Source organism: Alosa sapidissima, chromosome 1 (genome assembly GCF_018492685.1).
Source record: "Alosa sapidissima isolate fAloSap1 chromosome 1, fAloSap1.pri, whole genome shotgun sequence".
NCBI classification, from domain to species: Eukaryota; Metazoa; Chordata; class Actinopteri; order Clupeiformes; family Clupeidae; genus Alosa; species Alosa sapidissima.
In genome coordinates, this window is record NC_055957.1 from 39,138,057 (window position 1) to 39,161,248 (window position 23,192).

The 23,192-nt window shown below is 40.9% G+C and overlaps 1 protein-coding gene across 2 annotated transcripts; it reads left to right on the top strand.

Annotated features, from left to right (window-relative positions):
• The first annotated feature begins 866 nt into the window (after positions 1-866).
• On the top strand, positions 867-19,743 carry anxa5b (annexin A5b). 2 transcript variants are annotated; one of them, XM_042104350.1, is made up of 13 exons: positions 867-977; positions 1,307-1,345; positions 4,887-4,971; positions 6,183-6,277; positions 15,839-15,952; positions 16,126-16,216; positions 17,037-17,116; positions 17,197-17,247; positions 17,486-17,579; positions 17,967-18,062; positions 18,684-18,742; positions 18,847-18,969; positions 19,140-19,743. In XM_042104350.1, the coding sequence occupies exons 2-13, from the start codon at positions 1,343-1,345 to the stop codon at positions 19,200-19,202; spliced, it is 954 nt and encodes a 317-aa protein (XP_041960284.1). In that variant the 5' UTR covers positions 867-977; positions 1,307-1,342; the 3' UTR covers positions 19,203-19,743. The 2 variants fall into 2 exon arrangements, with proteins under 2 accessions (XP_041960284.1, XP_041960293.1); XM_042104359.1 differs by having other exon boundaries at positions 942-984.
• Positions 19,744-23,192: the final 3,449 nt, after the last annotated feature.

Sequence of the window (23,192 nt, forward strand, 5' to 3'; positions counted from 1 at the left end):
GTGTTTCTCTCTCATGCTCCCTAGTGGTTCATTATACTCTCTTGTAAGCGATTGTTGCTTGTATTAACATTATTAATATGATAATTTGTCATTTTGTATGCAGTTTAATCTCTAACTAATAAAATGTTCTACCTGAGGTTTCACAGTCATTTCCCACTATGCAACCAATGAAAACTAAACTAATTTTAATGTTGATAGAGGCCACTTTGCCAACTTGTTAACTAACAGGGTCCAGTGAAACAAGATGCCTTCTCTGTGTCAATGTGTTATTTCAAATCCTCATGAGAAAAAAATAAACAATGGCAATCATCCTTGGCATTTTCAAGGACAAGTTTCACATTGTGGTCAATAAGACATTCTTCAGCAAATTGTTGCAGCAAATTGTACCCAACTTGAACCCTCAACTAGCTTACCATGAACTGCGGCAAATGTGAAAAGATGTATGCTTACTGAAGTTTTATACATGTACCAACTGGTTGGCAATGCACGGAAAGCAACAGGTAGGCTATGCCGTGTTATGACGGTAATAACCATAGATTGTAAAAAATAGGTAATAACATTGCCAGTGTGTCCTATTGCAAGGGGCTAAATTTGTAGACATAGCACAATGCTGTCCAATTTCGTCGAACAGAATAGAATTCAGCCGATAAATCCACCCTTGTTTCATGTAGATTCTCAGATGTGTTGGGCCTCATTAGCACAATCAAGCGCTATATGAACAAATTAGTTACTTACATCTTCATAAAATCTTAAATTATGCACAAGCATATATATTAAAAAAAAGAAAAGTCCTAGGCAGTCACAGCGTGTCAGGAGGGTGATGCGGAAGTTTGAAAACTACACTACCCATAATCCCGACAACTATAGTTTTTCTTCGGGGTGTGGTTCAGCCTAGTAGTTTTATTCGACTCTGACTTTTCTCTTTGCTTCCTTTCTCCTGCGGCGATCCTGTGTGCGGCGAGCGAACTATCCTCTTGGTAAGCTGTGAGTGCAACTGTCACAACTGTTCCACTTTTAATAACAGTTGGCTACTCTTCCACACTATACTTGTAAAGCTATGCCCACAACAGGTAAAGTGTACCTGTGTATTGGACAACGGTTTGTGGAAGAGGTCGGAAAAAAGCTCTTTTTTGACGTTCACCAAATTCTATGTTCTTTATATCTTATATCTTCAATATCTGTATGCAATGTTATTCCAAATTATTGGTCAATGTTTAGCATAGGTGATTGCATTGGTTGCACACTTTTAACGTAGGCTACAGGTTTTTTTTATATACTAATTTTATTTCTTGGTTTTTGGTTTCAGCTTGAAGATTATAAGGCTTAAAAGACAACATTTACAATGGTAAGTTCTAAGTTCTCATTTCTAAGATGGGCAACTGTTTAGTTGATTAGGTTAGCCTAACAGCAGAAGGTAGACCTAGTTTTAAAGAAAAGTCAAACGTGGTCATAGGCTACTACTGTGATATGGTATCCAGGCAACACCCACTATAGGTCCTCATCAAATAATCATTGAGACTCACATGATAAATTATACTGTGTTTTACTGGGGGTTGATAATGAATAATACATTATCTCTATGAAAGAAACTGAAAATATATAGTAGCCTACTGGTAACTTTTCGGCCCTTTTCAATTTGGAAACTTAATGTTATGTAATAACTTGCCTAAGATGTAGCTTAGAAGACCTGGGTGTTTTGTAACTTTTGTTTACAGAGAACAGATCACCTATGTGTCAGCTGCTTGTTAGATAGAAACCGAGGAAAGAAAACAATGGTAGATAGATAGATATCATAGCATATGATAGCTGTCAAGGTACCATCATAGAGGGTACCATACACATCCAAGTACCAAAGTGTAACTGCCTAATAAGACATAAATCAAGACAATTGCCTCCATATTAGATATAAAAGATTAAAAGATGAGTTGTCTCTCTCTACTCAAAGGAGAGTCGTTGTAAAGTGCTATTGCTGTGGGTAAGAAGGTTTTCTTATATCTGTCCTAGTTGTACATAAATACAAGATTTTGAACGGGAAATATATTGAAACTAAGTAACGGTTCAGATGAGTTTTCCCCTCCTAGTTTAGAGTGCAGAGCGGTTCTTCCTTGGTTTGTAGGCTACTACCCAGGCCTCAGACTTGTGAGTCTATGACTCATCTGTGTGGGCAGACTGCCCAGTAGGGCGGATCCCTTCTTTTCCTCTTTCTCTCTCTCTCTCTCTCTCTCTCTCTCTCTCTCTCTCTCTCTCTCTCTCTCTCTCTCTCTCTCTCTCTCTCTCTCTCTCTCTCTCTCTCTGTCTCTCTCGCTCTGTCTGTCTACACTCCTGCACTCCCACTTTATCTTTCACCACCATGCCCACCTTGTCTACCCCTTTTCACCTCTCTAATTCTCACTGTTTCTCCACATCATCTTCCTACCCTTTCGCATTGGTTAGGGGAATATCTAAGCCCTAAAGACTATGTCGTTTGCTGTAGTTACGCGGGTGTGGTTCTGCACCATGTGATGACACCAGTGGGTAAACATGCTGTAGCTCTATAAACACTGATAAAGTCCTCATATATCCTCCTGCACAGCACGCACACAGCTAGTTTAGGGTCTCTGTTTAGATGTGAGTTGGTGGTGCTGTGTTCTACTGTAAAAAACATTCTTTACATGGTTCTCTTTTTTAAAAATCAGATTAAAAGAAACAGGGGCACAGATGTGAGATCTGATATGTTGCCAAAGCAACATTTCTTGCTGTAAAAGGAAGACTATGGAGATATTTTGGGATGGATAGATTAATATGGGTTGTGTGTGTGTGTGTGTGTTTGTAGAAGTCCAAACAAGCATTCCTATCCGAGGATGGGAGTCAATCCTGTTTTATCATTTGTCTCTAAAATCACTACCTTCATTCGTATTACGTAGAGAAGTATACCAATAGGTGACTTGATGTTTGTATGGCACTCACACTATATTATTTCTCAGTTGGTGGAGCAAATGTAATTTTGAATGAATTAAAAAAAAAAAACCAAGCTGGAAATATGTATTTATGAGTATTTAATTTAATATGTAATATGAGTTTATTTAACAAGTGCATTTAGCTGCAGCTCAGTGACTCATACACGTCAATGTTTTGTGGTCTCCTTAGTGGAACATCTGTATGGAACAAGACACAGTGCAAGTTGGGGATAGGACCTACAGTATGGGAGAGGCTGGGTCTGAGTCATAACCTTACCACTGCTGCACACAAACGAAACTCCCCAAATTCCTTATGTCCCTCAGAGCACACCGTAGATCATGTGTCCAGCTTTCCATTTACTCTTTCATTTAGTTTCATACAGTATATTGGATTTGGTTCCACCCCGGTGGAGATGGTGCTGCCTATGACTCGCCTCCCTTGACACCTTAGCTGGTCAGCAGTTGCTTATTGAGTCCAGAGCAGCATCTTGGACTGAAAGTGAACGTAGGAGCACATGATGTAGAGTCAGAAAGAGAGAGAGAGAGAGAGAGAGAGAGAGAGAGAGAGAGAGAGGTTTTTTTCAGACATTCCTCACAGACACGGGATCTCCCTTGTTTGAGAAACATTTCTGGACACTTTTTCAGGGATGACTCACCAAGATTACCCAAAATTCTTTGCTAGACTGGTGGTTCAGCTCATTACAAAAATACCATTTCACTGTTTGGTTTCTCCACCTAACATAGTCTGATGGCATCTCAGCAATGGATACTCTCAGTAGCATTCAGATAATTAACTAATTAGATGAATTAACATGGTGTGACCATAACTTTGTGTTCATCACCACACACCCTATCTTGGTAGTCTCCGATGTTTTATTGCTCGAATGGCTGTTTCCAGAGGGAGCACTCTGTGAAGGAACTTGATTGGGATGCCTTATTGTATTCCTCTAGGTGCAGGAACTGACCTCTGAGATTATCTAACCAAATAGTGAGTTAATGAATTGCTGCTGAAGATCTATTTCAACAGTACCCAGGTGTCCTGCTGTGAGCTAATGAGAAACTAGGGTGTGTGGGAGAGTGTGCACCAATACTATTGATTGCACATTGCACATATTGCACACACAGACACAGACTGACAGACAGACGCGCACCACACACACACACACACGGACACACAAACCTATAAGTTAATCATAACCTATTTGCTAAACAAAGATATGATCAAACACACATTGATATGAAAGTCATTTATTTCCGTAGCGACTCATCAGGTTGTGTGTGGTGATGGTGTCATAAAACATGTAATAAAGTCTACAGGTTTATCTTCATATCACCATAAATCAGGGATTGAGGAACGGAGATGAAGGTGAGATTTGGAGGAAACTGTCTACCAGCTCAGCCTTGATGCTGAAGGCTTGATCAGAGATGTAGGCTTAATCAGAGATGGCTTTTCCTGTATTTTTAACTGTAATTTATGTATTTCCAAGGGACTGTGTTAAGAAAGGAAGACATTTCTGAGCACTGCTGTTACATCCATTGTGCCTGTCCCTTTAAATGCAGGCCCACCCAAACATTCAGACTTTCCAAGTGGAAAACTGCTGTAAAAAAATGTAGCGGACTGCTAACCACTCTGAAGACAAACATTGTGTATATGAGACACTCACAGTAGTTTACTTCTCTGAATCTTCTCTGAGCACGTAGAACAGACACATGTAAGTGTGCTCATCTGTGTAGTACTGTAACACTGGACAGTGCATTTCAGCTGAAAAAGTATTCTCACAACATGACCAACATGACAGGGGCAAAAATGCAGCGGCTATTTTAAATTGAATACCTTTTTTCTTCAACTTGTATGAAATTCCCCATTTTGACACCCCTTGGACAGTACTACATTTCAGTAAAATCTCTTTCTTATTGTGTGGCTGTTTGTGTGTTTGTTGTGTTTGCCAGGCTGGAAGAGGCACCGTGAAACCCCACCCTGGCTTCAAAGCTAGCAACGATGCTGCAGCCCTCAACAAGGCCATGAAGGGCTTAGGTGAGTAGGGGGAGGGGGGTGTCGATTTTGTCCAGCCTCTTTTTTTTGTCAAAGTTCACAAGCCCACAGCGCAAGAACTAAACCATGTAGGAGGCTCAAATTTTGCATGCTGGTACATAAATAGGAATAGTATGTAGCAAAATCGTCACGTTTGGTCTGGATAATCCTGCATGGTTATAGCTGTCCCTCAAAGTTGATACAAATTTTATTGGAGTTTTTGGCTGGGCTCTGTTTAAGCCCTCCCCCTGTAAAACTGGCTGTATCTTGGAAAGTATTGATCTTACATAAGAGTAATTTTACAGTGTGTCTCCTGGGTAACATAGGTACACCTGGTAATGTTTTCAGAATTTTTTGAGACCTAAGTGCGTGGGCCCTTGTTGAACTGACGTGGAATGACCCGTTTGTTTTCTATTTGATTTTGTTTAAATTTGGCTGACCCTATCATGTGATGCTGGAATGGGTGGCATGACGCATGATTCATCATCATCCTCTGCAATTGATTACCTGATGTGGCAATAACAGACCAGCCACTGAGTAGGGATTGCTCAGTTTATTAAGTAGGTGACTAAGCTGCCTCGAGTTTAAGATATCGACCCCAAGGTAAACTTGGTTATACGAATGTGGAGATGTAGTGGGGGAGAGGGCTGCTGGCATGGAGAAGTGAGGAAGTGCAGACAGTACAATGGGGGGTGTGTTCTGCTTTTGTCATTCTGTGTTAATGAGTAGGTGGCTATAGGCTCCCATTGAAACCACTGATGTCCACAAGGTCCACTTGGCAAAAGAGTGGAGTTGAGAAGGAGGAAGGGAAAGCAGGTGTTAGAATGGAAGGACATTTGGCAAATCATTACAGCACAGTCATTTAATACGTTTTATGCTGGGGGCTTAGAAATCTATACGTCCACTTTTAAGGATCCCCCAATAATGGCCTATGCTAAATACTTCAAAAAGCAATCTGTTCTCGAGTGCAGAGCAATTATGAATGAGTTGGGAGACACTTTGCACATAAACTCTAACTTGGAGTGGGTAGCTTATCATTTAAAAAGGCAAACATTTTTGAAGAATAAAAGACTGTTTCCTGTTCCTATTTTCCCAGACTTTCAAAATGATTCTTGAGGCAATGTTCCTTAATGTGCTACATTTTACACAGTGCATGTTCTCTGAAGTCATTAATATGCCAGTAATTTTTTTATTTTTTATTATATTTCTTTCAGGCACTGATGAGGACACCATTATTCAGCTTCTGACTGCACGTAGTAACAGCCAACGGCAGGAAATTAAAGCCACCTATAAGACCTTATTCGGCAAGGTAACCCAACAGTACATCCATTCCACATTTTAAAACATGTCAGTACAAATGACATACAAACATGTCTTTGTCTTAAAGGTTCTTCATATATATATATATATATATCATATATTCTATCATTATAGCAGAAATGTTATAGGATTCCTTCCTCACAGTGTTCTTGCTAGGAACCTAAGAACCCTGGATGTCCTTAGCACCTTTACATATGGTACTCTTCATATCAAGGTTCTCTGGTTGAATCCATTTGGGTGCTAAGGATTGCACAATTTTGTGTATGCAAACCACAGTATGCAAAATCTGTTTGCAATAAAATATACAAATTCACAGTACCAGCCAGGAGATACAACAGTATAAATCTTATCAGTCAGCAATGCATGTAACTTTTCACTTTGTGTTGCTTTAACATGGCTAGATAGGGTATTTGGTGAAGATATGTATCTGTCTAGAAACTGCCATTTACAAATAGTTAGAGAACTCTTTAGTCAAACCCTGAAATAATGTCCAAACATGTATAATGTGCAGTATAGACAATGAAATCCAGGGAGGGAAATCCTTGAGTATAATACCCATTGACTTTTCAAACTGTCAGACATTGAGTTCTCAGTGGTAATCTATATGATTATGTATAGAAAAAAGGAGTGTTTAGTCAGATTTTGTCAGTAAATTACAGAATGATCATATTTGTGTCTAAAAACCTGTACACCGAACAGGTTTCTTCAATAAGTCAAGCATCATAGACAAGCAAGTAGCTTGTGTCATTTCAACTTGAATTTGAACAGTGAAATACTGTAAGTAGTAAAAGTGCACCTGCTGTAAAGTCAACATGTGAAAACCACAATCAATATTGTTAATGCTTAGGGGCATGCGGATGCATAACCAGTTAATTCAAACTTAAGAGTAAAAGTAAATATGAACAAGGAAGTAATTGAGTGGTTTATTTATAAATTAAAATAAAAGTTCAGGAGGTTTAGTGTTGAAAGACCAGACAATAAAAAAAATAGTATGAAGTAAAGCAAATTAAACTAACAAATAAACACCCTCCCCACTGGGAGTAGCTTGCCAATCCCGGCACACACTACAACAGTAGTTTTAAAATGAGCAGGTTTAGATCACACAGCAAGATACAAAGACATTTTTTACTTTAAAAAATATTGTACAGTACACAGACTTATAATAGGCAGAATTCTCTATCTGAAATGATGTGCACCTGGAATGCCTGGTATTGCACTTCAGAGATTGAACATGACCCTTGAGTACCCACTCACTACATGGGTAGCCCAGTATGTTGAAAGGGGAATTCCTACATTGTTAATTTAACAAAAGTGAAAATTAAGTCATGAAGCCACCTTGTGATCCAGATTAACTGAATCTGAGTTCAGTGAAAATCAAGCCAATAATTTCTGTGTAATCCTGCTGAGCAACAAACAAGCAAACCAGACAGAAAAACCAGGCTGCTTGGTGGAGGTGATAAGCTGAAAAGCTTGCAGGTCCTAAGTGATGCCGTTTTATTGGAGCATATGGCCCTAACCTCAGCATTCAGCATCAGCGGTGAATGTTCAGTATAACTCAATACTCTCTTCTGCTAGAGAGTGATTCTGTTAGGTACACTTACTGCAACTACTGCATTAGTAGTTCTCAAGCTAAGCCTGTTCAAACTGCAGGTCCTGGTGTACATTCAGTAACATGCATGCCTGGGATTTTTACATGTTCAGCCAACCAACCATTAAGTCAAATGTGATTCATAATAAGTCACTTATCTAATGCCTTTGCCACAAAATCAATAAAAGGTACATTACCTACGTTAAAAGCTGTGATGAAATGTAGAAAGTTCTGCACCTTAAGAAGAGTTCTTAAAATGAGTAAGAGCATGAGTGTATGTTACTGTGGATCCAGGTAATTTATCTTCAGCTATTAAGCTGGCCCAATAGCACATGATTATAATGTGTCACAGAATTGATTCAGACCCCACAGTGTAAAGAACAAAAGGGAGAGAATGCAGTAATTTGAAGAAAAAAAAGCCTATAGTGCCTAATGTATATCTAGCGGTATATGGCAGTTTCTGTAAACCTAATTAATTCGTTATAGTATATCTTACACTTTGTTGGTCTGAACGGCAAATTCTGATAACACACACACTCTGAAGTGAATTGCCAAAACATATGTGCTGCATCAAAATATGTTTTGTTTGTTCTGTTTAAAGCAATACACCATATTTATTACCCACTGTTAATACCACTGGTTCCTGTTCACATGGCTTTACAACTGGCTTGTGTAAACATGGCTTTCAGATGAGCCACATAATTATAAACTTTGTCTTTTACTTTGATTTCAGATCTTCCCCTTTTCTCATGGCATGAGATATGACTAAATTTCCTCTGCCAAATTTTCTCTTTTCCATTTCCCCTTTCACGGCTTTGTTCTTTGCTTGTTACTAAAGTTAAAGTTCAAATTTAAAGTTGAAGTTCACTGGTGTGCAGCAGACACTTATTTTCAAAGCAACATAGACTAGCAATGGTAGATTTTGGATTTAAACCTGAAGTTGACCGATTTTCAGGTGGTGGCATTACCACTGCTCCACCACGCCTGCAACTGCCACTGATACCCATAACATGAGAGTAGATTAACCAGTGATAGTATCATATATTAAATCTTATTCACACATTTGAACAAGGCTTGGGTGTCGTTTAAATTGTATTGATTCCAATTCCAGTTCCGATTCTGCTTGTTTGTTCTGATTCTTATCGGTTCTAACATTTCCGTTCCCACCCCTTTGTATGGTTATGGTTATGGTATTTAGCAGGCACTTTTGTCCAAAAGGGGAGGGGGGGTAAAAAGTGCAGTAGAAGAGGGGTTTAGTTAGCCTGGAAACCAGACTCTCTGTGTTTTGTGAATGTACCCAAGTCAAACTTTCATATAAATGCATAAGTACGTCCAAAGCGCCACTTTTAAGCTTGTATGCGTTGTCGTTTTCGGGTGAAATGACCTTTTGAATGGGATTCCTATAGGGCTACTACTTTTTTGATACAATCTGACACAACATGAAACTTTGATCGAAGTATCATCAGTGTCTCTACACATGAACTCGAGCATTGAGAACATTGTTGGTGTACACAGAGTTTACTAAAAGAGAGGTTTTGAACAACTCACTTGTTTTTTCTGCTCGCTGCCATCTTGCCATCTTGCAAGGAGTGAGTTGTCTAAAATCTTTCTTTTTAGTAAACTATTTGTACACGAACAATGTTCTTAATGCTCGAGTTCATATGTAGAGACACTGATGATGCTTCGATCAAAGTTTCAAGTTATGTCGAGCCTTCTTAGTGTTTGAAAAATAGCGATTTTGACCCAACCATGTCTAGCCTACTAAACTAGGCCTACAGTTTGACTCGGGTACGTTCGTAGCCTATTTCAAGTGACAAAATCTATGACTAAAGTTTAGCTGACGATATAACATCCTACTCCACTGTGACTTCGTTAATGACACTCCTGTTAATAGGCTAAACTATTATTTACATTTGCTCAAAGATTTCATAAGTATAAGTCCTTTTCGCTCCCTACGTTGATGTATTCCAATAGTGTTGACTAACTGACCGAAGTGTCGGTTAAATAACCCGGTTCGTGTCACTGAGCCGGGAGAATCGAGTGCCAAACGTCAAAAACCGACTTAATGTTCCTAACATCATTCGTTTTCACATACAGAGCAACACTGGCTTGATTGGCTGTGCTCGAGTGTTCTCGTCACTACTTTTCATCGTATCGCGTATTAGCGCCTCTACTGGAGTGGTAGTATAATCAGTCAAACTATGATGAGCCTGTATGGCTCTGGGCCTCATAACCGTGGCTGCGAAATGAGTCAAACAGTTCGCTAGGTTCTCCGGGCCTCGTAACCGTGGCTGCCACACGAGTCAAACAGTTCGCTAGGTTCTCGGCAAGTTGTAATCAACCGATCACATAAGCTGGCTAGGTTCACACGTGACATCTTTTTTGACAATAAAAGTAGACTGTTTAAAAAAGAGCCCTTTATCTTGTCTTGGTTCTCGGCAAGTTTGATTCATACCAGCCTTGTTAGTGCATCGTAGCCTAGATGATTTATTCATGGCAATTCACACAGTATCGATGGGGAAGTAGGCCTACATCTCATATTAGCCTACAAGTCATATTATCTTAAAGTTATATGTTAGAGAAGTGAATGTTGCTGGCTTCATAGTAGCCTCACGAAGACCGTGCCAGGCTGAACGAGACCGTAATCGAGGGTGAGTCTAATGAGTCAAACGGTCTAGGTTCTCGACAAGTTAGTTATTAACCAAGCCTTATTCTAGTATTGTAGATGATTGTGTTCATGGCAATTTACACATTATTGATGGGGAAGTAGCCTAGCCTACATCACATAAGCTTCAAATAGGCTACACGTTATCTGGGTAGCCTAGTTCTAAAGTTAAATGTTGCTGGCTTCGTTCGCATCAGGCTACTTAGCTTACTAAACGAGACCGTAACCGAGGTATAGGCTATGAGTCTATGTAATCAAAACGGTTGTCTAGGTTCGCGGCAAGTTATTAACCATGCCTTGTTTTTAGATCATAGATGCTTGTGTTCATGGCCATTCATATATCGATGGGGAACCCTTTCCTCCAAACTGTGATTTTTATATAGTCAGAGAATGTCTAATAGGAAGAGAATTGGCACTGTCTGGTTACTTCCGGTTTCTGGACTGGTTGCAGTTCCTCCTCAGATTCCACTTGAGGGCGCTCGCAGGCGAGTGCAGAATGCATTGAGGTCTATGGAGCTTTACCCCTCAATATCCACTTTTCTCTTGATATAATTTTTTGAGTAGTAATTTGAATGTTGCATTCGCTAGGAGAGGCAAAGAAAATACCCACTGTTGATTGTTATATTTTTTGAAGTCACGTAAGTCTTCTAAAAAGCCTTTCAAATATGTCAATGACGTCATTCATTAGCACAATGCTAGCGTGATATGGGCAACACTGACCCAACCTGTAAGAAATGAAAAGGACATAAGTACTCGTTCATTCAACTTTAGATCTAAAATCTATATTGAACTTGCATAAACTACAATAAAATCTACGATTCTTCCATGACAAGCAGGTGAAAGAGATACATTTAGCCGTCTAGCTCCATAGACCCCCATTCAACCTGCACTCGCCCGCGATCACCCCCAGTGGAATTCTAATGGAACTGCAACCAATGTCGATACAATGAGGCTTAATAGGAAGTGCCAAGGCTCTCCGTAGACGGGCTCTGATATAGTGAATGTGCAGTTAATAGCAGTTATTTCAGGAGTAATCGTGTAAATAATAGTGTTTTGATATTGAATTTTATATGTATCATTGTGTATTTTATATCGTGTGTGTGTGAAAGCGGTTAACGTGCTTCATAACGTTACCTGACTCATCCTATGCTGTCATCACTGCTCAGTCGGGCTGATGCATAGACTGGTGCATGGTCTGCTCTTGGACCACCATATTCAGTTTATTAATTTGCCGTGAATTATTACACAAAATGTTCATTAAATGCACGAAGAAGTATTCCTAGCTTAATGATTGATATGAATCATACAGTATGAAAGCTACAGTAGCCTAGCTAATGTTAACTAGCACTGCTAGCAGCATTAACGTTACCAACCTCCCTGCTTAACTCACCACAACTTTGTAGGTCTTGTCCCTCATGCTGGCCCTTACAAAACCCACAAACTGACTCTCGGATACAACAGTAAATGATGTGACCCGATTTAAAGTAGCTTTCACCCCTTTGGACACTCACTAAAGTCAAGAAAGTTTTTAATCACATTAAGATTTTCGCCATAGGCAGTAAAAGACTCCGCCATCTTTGTCAATATTTTTCGCTGAGAAAGTTTCAAACTATGACCATAACGGCCTTTCCACCAATTAGAGGCATCACTGTGGGATTGTTCAGGATTGTGGGTAATGAAGTACTTCATAGACTACAAGAGATCGCGAATAAAAGACATTTATATCAAAACAAGGTTAGTGCCCCATGAACTCTTGGTGTCTATAGGAGCATACAATCGCTTAGTACAGCCGTAGCTGGTTTTAAGTCTACCACGTGCAGTTAAGTTTTTATGGCTTATACTGCAATTGTCAATAGAGAAATTGCATTGAATTTTTACATCCGGCATCGGCTGTGGGCGAGACTGTGCAGCCAGAGACTAGGTGTGTTCGACTTGAGGCAGATCTGTGCAGATCTGACTTGATGTGATGCATGCTGGGTTGAACACAATGCATACTGGGATGGACGCAATGCTTGCTGGTTAGAAATTCTGTCCGACTTCTGTCAGCCGGGGAGGGACTTACCACCGTGACACCATGTCACATGACCTTAAAATATCGCGGGAGTCTTAGCCTGCAGTCAGATCTTGCAGTTGCCTTCCACGAGCTAAAACACGCCCTCATGACGTCAGTTCAAAGACGTGATAGGGCCATTTAGGAGGAATGTCCTCATGACGATTATGACGGGAGTCTCATGCTGCTTCCTTATGTTGGAATATGCGAAAATAAACAGAAATCGAAGGGATACCTTCTTATACGTGATTTCTGCAACAATGGTAGGCTAGCCTACTGAAAACGTTTGGATATTCTGTTATTTTCTGCTGTTGGCTAAATAGATAGACACACATATAGGGGAAACACTTGATATTGAATTTATGTGCTACAATGCAGGCCTGTTAACTGTATGACAACAGTGGTTTATTTAAACTACATCATAAGAATTTATTTCGTCAGTCATTATGCTCATTTTAATGAGTAAGAATGAAAGTTCTGCTGTGTTTATTGCAAACAACATTCCGCGATATCTCCCGCGAGTCACGTCAGGCAGACTGTAGCCTGTCTGTCCGGGATGAGCTGCCCTCTGTTGTAGCTCCTCCCGGCTAGCCTCTGAAGATCACGTTTTACGTAGAAAGCCAGACCAAGTCAGATCTGCCTCAAGTCGAACACGCCTAATGTCTAATAAGGGGAGAACCGCCACTCTCGGGAAACTTCCGGTTTCTGAACTGGTTGCAGTGAGGGCGCTCACGAATAAGTGCAGAATGAATGGAGGCCTATGGAGCTGTACCCCTCAAATCCACTTTTCTCGGGATATAATTTTTTGCCCAGAAATTCGAATGTTGCAGTCAAAAGAGGGGGCAGAGAAAGTATCTTCGTAATCAACCATCTTTGGTTTAGTAGTGATGGCGAACTGAAGCTTTCTGAACCAGTGAAGCTTTCAATCCAATTGTATCGAAAAAAGGTTCAGTACTCGAAGCTTCAGAACTCTATGAGGACCTCTGCTGGTGAAAGTTAAGGATAGCATTGTGTCACAAAGTGTTTCAGACATTAGCCATGAATGTCTTTTGAGTCGAAGATGAATAAATGTTGAGCATGAATTAATGGATAAATAAATAATGTCATAAATAGGCCTAACGAACTCTATTTTGTACCCTGCATAAATACAAATGTAATTGCCTTCTCTACAAAAACAATAAAGATAGTATTTTGGCTGTGAACATTTCTTGTATTCGTAAACAAATATATCAATTTAGAAGGGAGATGAATAAAGAATGGGCATGCACATTGCACACACATTTCTGTGATTATATTGAGTACGTAGCCTAGACCAATTCACCCTTCGCTAAGTCCCGCCCTCCTTAGTTACTGTTGCTATGCCTGACAAGCTTTAGCACCCTGCACGTCTATTACATAGGGGGAGAACCGGGACTTTTCAATGAAATGTAATTTACAAAGACATCGTACCACACTGGCATGGGCGGATTATGAACTTTCGGGCCCCTGGGCCCAGATGTATTAAGGGCCCCCAACTTATTGTCTTATATGTGGGAGGGGAGGTTTGGGGGTCCTCCCCCAGAAAATGTTTGATGTGATTTCCTGTATTCTGGTGCATTTTGGGGATGGCCAATACTAAATGCAATCAGATTCATAGTCTACATCCTGATTTGTTGATATTGAGGCAGTGATTCCATGCAAAGGCTTGGGCTTCAGGGCCCCCTGACCCCTTGGGCCCCTGGCCCTGGGCCCGGTAGGCCCGTGCAGTAATCCATCCCTGCACACTGGAAGCTAATATTTTGTCACTAGCAACCTACATCTGTCCTCTATCCATCTGTCATCTGTCCTGTCAAATACAGTTGGAATTTCATCTCTGAACAAAACCGTTCATGAGTTATTTAAGCAGAAGTCGAATGTGCGTTTTGTTTCATTCGACTCTCCTGGCCAGAATGAATGGAACAGGCATGGGGGACGAAAGAAACCATGTAAGCTATGTACTTCCCACAACTTCAATATTTGACAACATATCATGAATGGTACTTCAAATAGGTGTTATTTTTAATAGATTGCTGATGGGCTATACATCTTGGTGAACATCTGTTAACAACTTCTTGCCGTTATCGTGAAGCGTGTATCTCGCGGTTATGGAAATATCATGCAATATGCCATTTTTATAGTTAGAACAATATGTGTTCCCAATTATATCATGTTTCTATAGTGTAACATGCTATTTTACTGTGTCTTTACGTGGGTTAGGGCACCACACATCTAAATAAGTGCCCTTCATATCCCACAGGCCTTCAGTCTCCACAGGTTAACATGGCAAAACTCGAAAAGCTTGTCAGACCTCCCGTGCCTAGTGACGGGTTGCTAAGCCACGATTGGCCTGTGGCGGTTTTCGGGTGTGGCTTAGCGAAGGGTGAATTGTAATCTGGGTCCAATGATGCCATCATGCCAACACAAGGCAAAGCCCTCCTTATAGGTTCATAAAACACTTATTTTAGGAACTTTTTCAATGAAAAATGTTGCAAAGTCATCTGCTGACAGTGAAGTAGCTGATGGTGGTGGTAGAGGATTGAGAAGAGACTTGAAAGTGGAAAAAAGTTTTCTACTATTAGTGGCGCTTTCAATCTTGCTCTGATAGAATGCCTTTTTTGCAAGTGTGGATGAACAGTGGGTGAAAAAGATGATGGCACAGACTGGTAGTTCCTGAGATAATTTCTATCTCTGGATTTACACCATTTCCTCTCAGCAGCTCTGAGTTCCTTTCGTACTGGGCATATACTGTTTGTCAGCAATGAATGACGAGGTTTAGAACGAGTGGGATTTCATGTTTGGCGAGGTAGTTTTGAAATAGGAATTGAGCAACAACAACATTGAACGCCCTCATATAGGTCTTGCTGTTGAATAAAGAGGTGTTAGCAGATGAGGTGGGGATGAGGTGTGATGACATAGTAGAAGTGCTGGGAGGGACTCCCATTCCCTACAGGACCAGGAGAGTGAGAAGGAGATGGCCATCATACTGAAGGCCCTACATTTTTATTACAATGTCAACGCAAACGCAACATCCATGTGGTTGCATAGGGGCCTCTCCCATCCATTTTACTGCGTCCACGGACAATAGCAGTGAACAGTGAGCAGTCTTTACATTCCTGTGGTCTCTGGTTTCCCCATGTTACGAGCTGGCTGGCTCCGTGTGGAAATTAGTTTGTTAAAGTGCTCTGCTGTGGGCTTGTGATTCTGATCTGAATCTCTCTGGGTCTCTTAGGACCTGGTAGGTGACCTGAAGTCGGAGCTGGGTGGGAAGTTCGAGACTCTTATGGTGGGTCTAATGACATCTCCCCTTGCCTATGATGTGGAGCTGCTCAGGAACGCCATCAAGGTACACACACACACAAACATGGATTGTACAATCCCCCCCCCCCCCCCCCCCCACACACACACACACACATGCACACAACCTAACTACTGTTGAAACCCATGCAAAGCCAGCCTGAGACAGGGAATGAGGAAGTGATAGGGGATGTGGCTCACCTCATTATTTCTGGTCCACAGGGAGCAGGGACGGATGAGAAAGTACTGATTGAGGTCCTGGCCTCCAGAACAGCCAATCAGGTTCGAGAGATCATTGCTGCGTACAAGCAAGGTAAGGTCAAGGGTCGCCCTGTTCACATGGAGTCCCAGGTATCATAAGCATGAATGTAATGAGTATAGAGCTACATTATACAGCCTTAAAGTAACACAATGATAGGAATACCCCTTTTGTCAATCATACATACTGATTACCCATTTAGTGCTACTATTGGTCTAAACCCATGAAAAGGTTCATGCTCCTAACTATGACAACAACATTACATAGTGCATAACAAGTGTTCCAGGATTTCAGCAGCAGTGTGAGAGATAGACCATTTGGCTTTTCCTTACAATCTCCTTACTATAAATCAGTGTGGCATCGGTATGAGTTTGAAGCCATTATCTTAAGTTAAAAGAGCTACAATCTGTTGCTTTAAGACATTATGATTTAATGATTTTTCTCAGTTGTGTACGATGTGGTAACTCCTGCTAGATGCTTTATTTGGTCGTTCCTCACAACTGATAACTCTTGACTGCTGTGCTTGTGCGCTCTGCTCTGCTCACACTACAAGACACTTGACATGGTGACTTGTGTTGCTAGGGACTACTGTACATACTGGGCAAATCAGAAGCTATAGCTCTTGATAATGAAATGCTGTGTCACTGACTTCAGACCAGGCTTTTAAAGCCGGCACACACCTTTTTATGACCAACAGACCCATTAGCAGACAGATGGACACATGTTTATTTGTTATTTAAACCACACGGGCACCGGACAGTAAGATGATGTATGAATTGGTCTCAAACTTGCAAAGACACTGGTGTAGTACCTGTTGCTTTATTGTGCTGGGTGTAGATGGGGCCTGATGTTGATGATGTGCTTTTCTCTCTAGAATATGATGATGACCTGGAGGAGGACATCATAGGAGACACGGATGGCCATTTTAAGAGGATGCTGGTGATTCTGTTACAGGTCAGGACTCATTCTAAACAGACATGTTCTCGCTCACACGCTTTTATCTGGGTGGTCCTGAATGGGTTCTCTGTCCTCAGGCAAGCAGACAGCAAGGAGTCCAGGAGGGTAACATCGAGAGTGATGCTCAGGTCAGTCATGCATTTGTGTGTATGTGCGTATATTTTTCATACGTTTGTGTATAGACAAAGACTTAATGTAAAACCTTTACTTTTATTCTTTTATTTGACCTGGTCTGGTAGATGCCTGGTCTAATTTTCTTTTTGCGTGTGATTGGCGCATGTCTGTGTTCTTGGACGTTGCCTTGTTTGCATGGCCATTTGAAAATGCACACCTGTGCCTGTGGTTGATGGTGCTGCCATGTTGCAGACCTTGTTTGCTGCAGGAGAGGCGAAGTATGGCACTGATGAGGAGCAGTTCATCTCCATCATGGGCAACCGCAGTGCTGAGCACCTCCGCAGGGGTACGTACACACACCATGGCATCCATGTCAACATTAATCTACCCATCACTCCGCAATACTCATTAATCAATATTAACGCTAACATCATTCTGTTATTGATGCTAACATTAATAACTTCACTAACATTGCTATCAATGCTACATCAACCCATATCTCACGAACATTAATACCAATGTCAAACTTTTAAACATCACCTTTGTATAGCAATCTCTTCCCAGATGTGTTTATGCAAGATGATGCATGAGCACATATCTGTACATGGGCATCAGTCAGTATAGCCTCAAATAAACACTGGAACCTCACATGACGGTGGTAGTGGTAGATAGTGCTGTGTGTGGCTGTATTGCTGTCCTTCTCTGATGGTTTTCGTTGTGTTCTGTTCCGTAGTGTTTCAGGCGTACATGAAGATCTCTGGCTTTGAGATTGAGGAGAGCATCCAGAGAGAAACCTCGGGCAATCTGAGAGACATCCTGCTGGCTGTGGGTCCGTTATCTCAGCATTTCTCTCTTTACTTTTGCTTTCTGCTCTTTTCTGTCTTCTATACACTTCTATACACATATTTATTCTCCTGTTTGTCTGTCTGTCTCTTGCTTTCTTGCTTTCTTTCTTTCTTTCTTTCTTTCTTTCTTTCTTCTCTTCTTTCCTTCCTTCCATCTTTCTATCACATAGACGTACACACACAAATCAATGGAAGTTCATTTCACATGACACCCACATGGTTCCCCTTTGTGCTTGTTTACACCCCAGGCTAAGATGTGAGTCTCCAGACACTGTCTACAACCTTTAACTAAATTATAGCCTACTTTACTCCTCTTGAATAGGCTGCAGTTTCACTTGGCTTGGGCACACTAAATCTGATTCAAGCCATTTGTCCAAAATACATTTGGACTTGGTCATGGTTCCTCCACCCTAACAGTGAAAACTTCGTAGTAACAAATGAATCCGGTGAATTGATGGAGCCATAATGGAATATCACAACAGACAGTTATTGAATATAACCCCAATCTGAAACATAACCCTGACTAACTCTGACATTTTAAGTGAATAAGAAACACTCTAGTAGTGAAGCTGTCAAATCTAACGACTGCGATTTTCCTCACCCAGTGAAGTGTGCCCGTAGCGTGCCAGCCTACTTTGCAGAGATGCTCTACTCTGCCATGAAGGTGAGATGATGGAAATATTGGCAAAAAAAGAATCCTGTAAATTTGTGTTGTATGTATGCTCTATCATTCTACAATGTATGTGCACTTCCATTAATCACCTCTAGGGGGCAGGCACTGACGACCAAACTCTCATCCGAATCATGGTGTCTCGCAGTGAGGTTGACATGCTGGATATTCGCACAGAATTCAGAAGGATGTTTGCCACCTCCTTACATGCCATGATCAAGGTGTTGTATCCATTGCAAACTCACATAGTCATTTTCTTAAGCGTAGCCACAGACTTTTGTGCTGCTGAATATTTTTCACTTCCACTATCATGCTACTTCACTATTGTGTTACTTCCCAATTCAGTGTTGAACATTGCATCACTAATATGTGTGTGTGTGTGTGTGTGTAGGGTGACACCTCTGGGGACTACCGCAAAGCCATGCTCTTGCTGTGTGGAGGGGATGACTCATAGTCTGCTCAGCCATCTCACCCTGTCTCAGCTCACAGAGGAACACAAGAGGCACTCCGGTGTGTCCACAACAAGCACAGGAGACAGATCAATGCAATAATGACTCTTCATAACTCATTTTAAACTTGTCTATTCAAATGTGAAATCTCATTATGGTCTACTAAATTCCATTTGGTGTACTACATATAGAAAGATTCAGTCAATGTATATATTATATACATATATACTTGCTAATACCATAATCACAAGTTTATGTGTTTGTTATTAATCATGATTTTATACTGAAATCATTCAGATATTTTTGCATGCAAACTGCATTGTTATGTATTTCTAAAAAAAAAAAAATCATTTGTCTTGTGGACATTTGATCTGAAGGTAACTAACAGACATTGACTAAATCTCTGGGGCTGTTAAGAGCAGACTGCACAGTGCTCTTCACTGACGATCATGCCTTGTTTGAATCATGCTTCTGTCAATGCAGTGTGTCCTCAGGCCACTGAGGTGCTCAAGGTCATATCTGAATAAAGGCATTTTCAATACGCTGCATTTGTGTGACATGAAGCGAGTTACATGCTCTGGTCAAGTCATTCCCAACTGTTCTCTTGTGTTGAGTGTAGCGTGACTGCCAGGCAAATGACCTGGACTCATTTCTGTATGAAGTAATTGGGCAAAAATCTTCATCAAATCATAATATTGTATTTTATACAGTGCTGTACACTGGATAGAATCCAACAACAAATGAATTTCAATTCTTGAATTTCCCCTTGGAGATCAATAAAGTATCTATCTATCTATCTCTATCTATCTAACAAGTTGTAGTTACTTGCAAAGTTCTTGAAATACCACGTAAGAATGTCAACATGGTCATTCCTAACTGCCATTCTGACCAGTAGAACTCAGAATAGTTTAATATTGACTTTGAGAAATGTTGTTATAGATATCGGAAATGTAACAGATAAGTGGTTAATTTAATGTGCCTGTTACAATCTCATCCAACTCGATAATATTACAGCATCAAGGACAGAGTGGAGGAGGGCAGAGATGCAGGAAGGAACTACCACATCAGTAAGATGCAGGAAGGAACTACCAAATCAGTAAGATGCAGGAACTACCACATCAGTAAGATGCAGGAAGGAACTACCAAATCAGTAAGATGCAGGAAGGAACTACCACATCAGTAAGATGCATGAAGGAACTACCAAATCAGTAAGATGCAGGAAGGAACTACCAAATCAGTAAGATGCAGGAACTACCACATCAGTAAGATGCAGGAAGTTCCACATCAGTAAGATGCAGGCCATAGAGAAGACGGAGGAAAGATGGAGACCAGTGATGGAGGAAGCCTACTTCACTCTGAAGTGAAGATGTGGCCTCAGGGCCCAGGGGTAGGCTGGAGAAGATGGATGAGATGCAGGGAATATTATTCCTCTGGTTTTTGACAAATTGGGTACCTCTTTGTAATAATTGGATAACCAGTACATTGAAAGTTGACAAAAAGGGGAATTCCTATGAGGTGTTACTGTAAGAAGATGGAATTGTAGTTTTTAGTTCTAGTAGTTCAAGGCTCCTGAGGTCATACAGGGTCAAGCTAGTAGAGACAACCAGTGTCCATGGAAACGCAAAGACTAATGCTCTGAGTAAGAACATGAATAACTTATAATTTTAAAGGAAGCAATGTAATTATACACTAGTGATTGAAATGACAGCAGAGCCTTCTTCTAATATCCATAGTTAATCCAGAGAGGCAATGCTGGTCACCAGAAATGGCAAGATATGGTCCTGGAAATGATACCAATCAATGCTTTAAGGCATAATCTATGGTTTGGACAAATGTGTCTGAGAGACAGACATTCACCAATTTAGGACCATGATAGTAATGTATTGAATTACCAGTTGCATTTCTCAGCAGCCTGTACACAAGGATAACAAGGATTCTACAGTTTTTTCACTCAGACCCAACTAAGTTTTTTGTGAACGCCAGTTGTCAAAGTTATAATGACCGCCGCTAGCATATAGGAATTGTCAAAGTCCCCCCCCCCAAGTCATCAACTTCCTGAATTTTTGGTCAACGATTCCCGGGCCCACGAAACACCGGGGCAATTGAAACATGGTGGGCATGTAGCTTCACTAGACTTTTACGGAATGTTTTTGTTCCGGGAGGCTGGGCTGAAAAATGCAGTTTTTTCCTAAATAACTATCCGAACCGTGGCACCAAAGATGACGAAATGTTTATGGTATGTTGGTCTCAAGGGCCTGCATCAACCTAGCCCATAACCACTCATCTTGCACCCCCCCCCCCCCAGGAAAAAAAAAATATGCACGCACTCACGCACATACACACACGCACACACACACCCACCCCATTACCCCCCCCCCCCCCCCAACACACATACACACACATACACACTCACAAGCGAACACACATACAGAGAGAGAAAGAAGCACACATACACAAAAGCAAAAACACATATGCAAACAGCCATTTACATACACAAATGTTTCAAGAGTAGGGGATGGAGTAGAAGATGGAGACCAATTTACAAGCGTGATTTAATTTTGCAGAGGATTGAGCGGCGGTCATTTTGTACCACTATGCAGTACATCTAGTTTATTTTCAGTATACAAAAAGAAAGGTCAGGTCACTGATATGTTTCTCATTGCAGTAAGGATGCCCACTAGGGAGCAGTAGAGACAACAAAACATTTGGAAAAGGAATACACAGTGACCAGTCAAAAGATTTAGAAAAGGAAAACAGTGGCCAGCCAAAAGATTTAGAAAAAGAATACACAGTGACCAGTCAAAAATACAGTACACTTGGCTGTGCTTAAAGGACAGCCATACATGTCTAGCAATACAAATAATTAAATAAATAAAATAACATAAATTTCAAAGTTCAAAGCTTCTTGTAATTTGTTCATTTCCATTATTATTTCCGTTTTTTGAAGAATGTCTAAGTCCATCTGACTATAATAATAGCTCATATACCTCTTTGTGCAAAGGAGATCTATAACAGCTAACATCTGACATCCGTCAATGTTGTTATCATAAAAACCCTGCTTTGTGTTTTAGTTTGGGAACGTGCGCACATCCAAATTAAGGTGCAAGAGTCAATAGTCAAAGATCCTACATAACAGAGAAGGTCCGTACACTTGCTCTCCGTTTATTTTAATTAATTTGAGTTCAATCCCCAACAATGTTTTTTTCTGTTGTTGTTTTTGTTTTGGGATTGAACTCAAATAAATTAAAATAAATGGAGAGCAAGTGTGCGGACCTTCTCTGTTATGTTAGTGTTTAATGTGTGACATAGTTTCTGGCCCTGATGAATGAATTTGACTTGACTTGACTTGACTTGGCTGGGATAGGACGATGTCCAGAGCTAGATGTATGTGTCCGTCTGCACATGTCTCTCACTTTCCCCATATCCTCACAAATAGCAAAGAGAAAGAGAAAGAGAAATAGAAAGAGAAAGAGAAATAGAAAGAGAAATAGAAAGAGAAAGAGAAAGAGAAAGAGAAATAGAAAGAGAAAGAGAAAGCCCTTTGGTCCTCCGTTCAGTCAGCTCTTAACTCCATAAAGCCGTGGAGTTCCTACATTGTTGTCATTGTAATGCTGCCTCCGACAAAGTGACAGTGACTTGGCCAATAGGAGGACTCCATAAATATGGGGGCTTGACCAATGGGAGTGACAGAGTCGAAGGAGGGAAGGTCAGGCCACCTCGAGCCACGCGGGAAAACAATGCCCACACGAACCGCCCCCCGAGACAATGCCTACGTCCACATCACAAACTGCCCCCCGAGACAATGCCTGCGTCCACATCACAAACTGCCCCCGAGACAATGCCTGCATCCGCATCACGAGATTTGGCTGACTGGGGTAGCGGCGAGGGAATGTGAGGGAGAGTGATCATGGGGGGCAGGGTTTTTGGAGAGTGAGCAGGGGGATGGGGAAGAGGTCAAGAGCCTTGGGCAATAGTGTGTGTGTTTGTGTGTGTGT

Excerpts from the sequence above, each read along its gene's own strand:
- anxa5b (XM_042104350.1), top strand. Across the intron at positions 17,580-17,966 it reads TGCTGAGCACCTCCGCAGGG|TGTTTCAGGCGTACATGAAG; the intron begins GTACGTACACAC and ends TCTGTTCCGTAG. Across the intron at positions 18,970-19,139 it reads CCTTACATGCCATGATCAAG|GGTGACACCTCTGGGGACTA; the intron begins GTGTTGTATCCA and ends GTGTGTGTGTAG.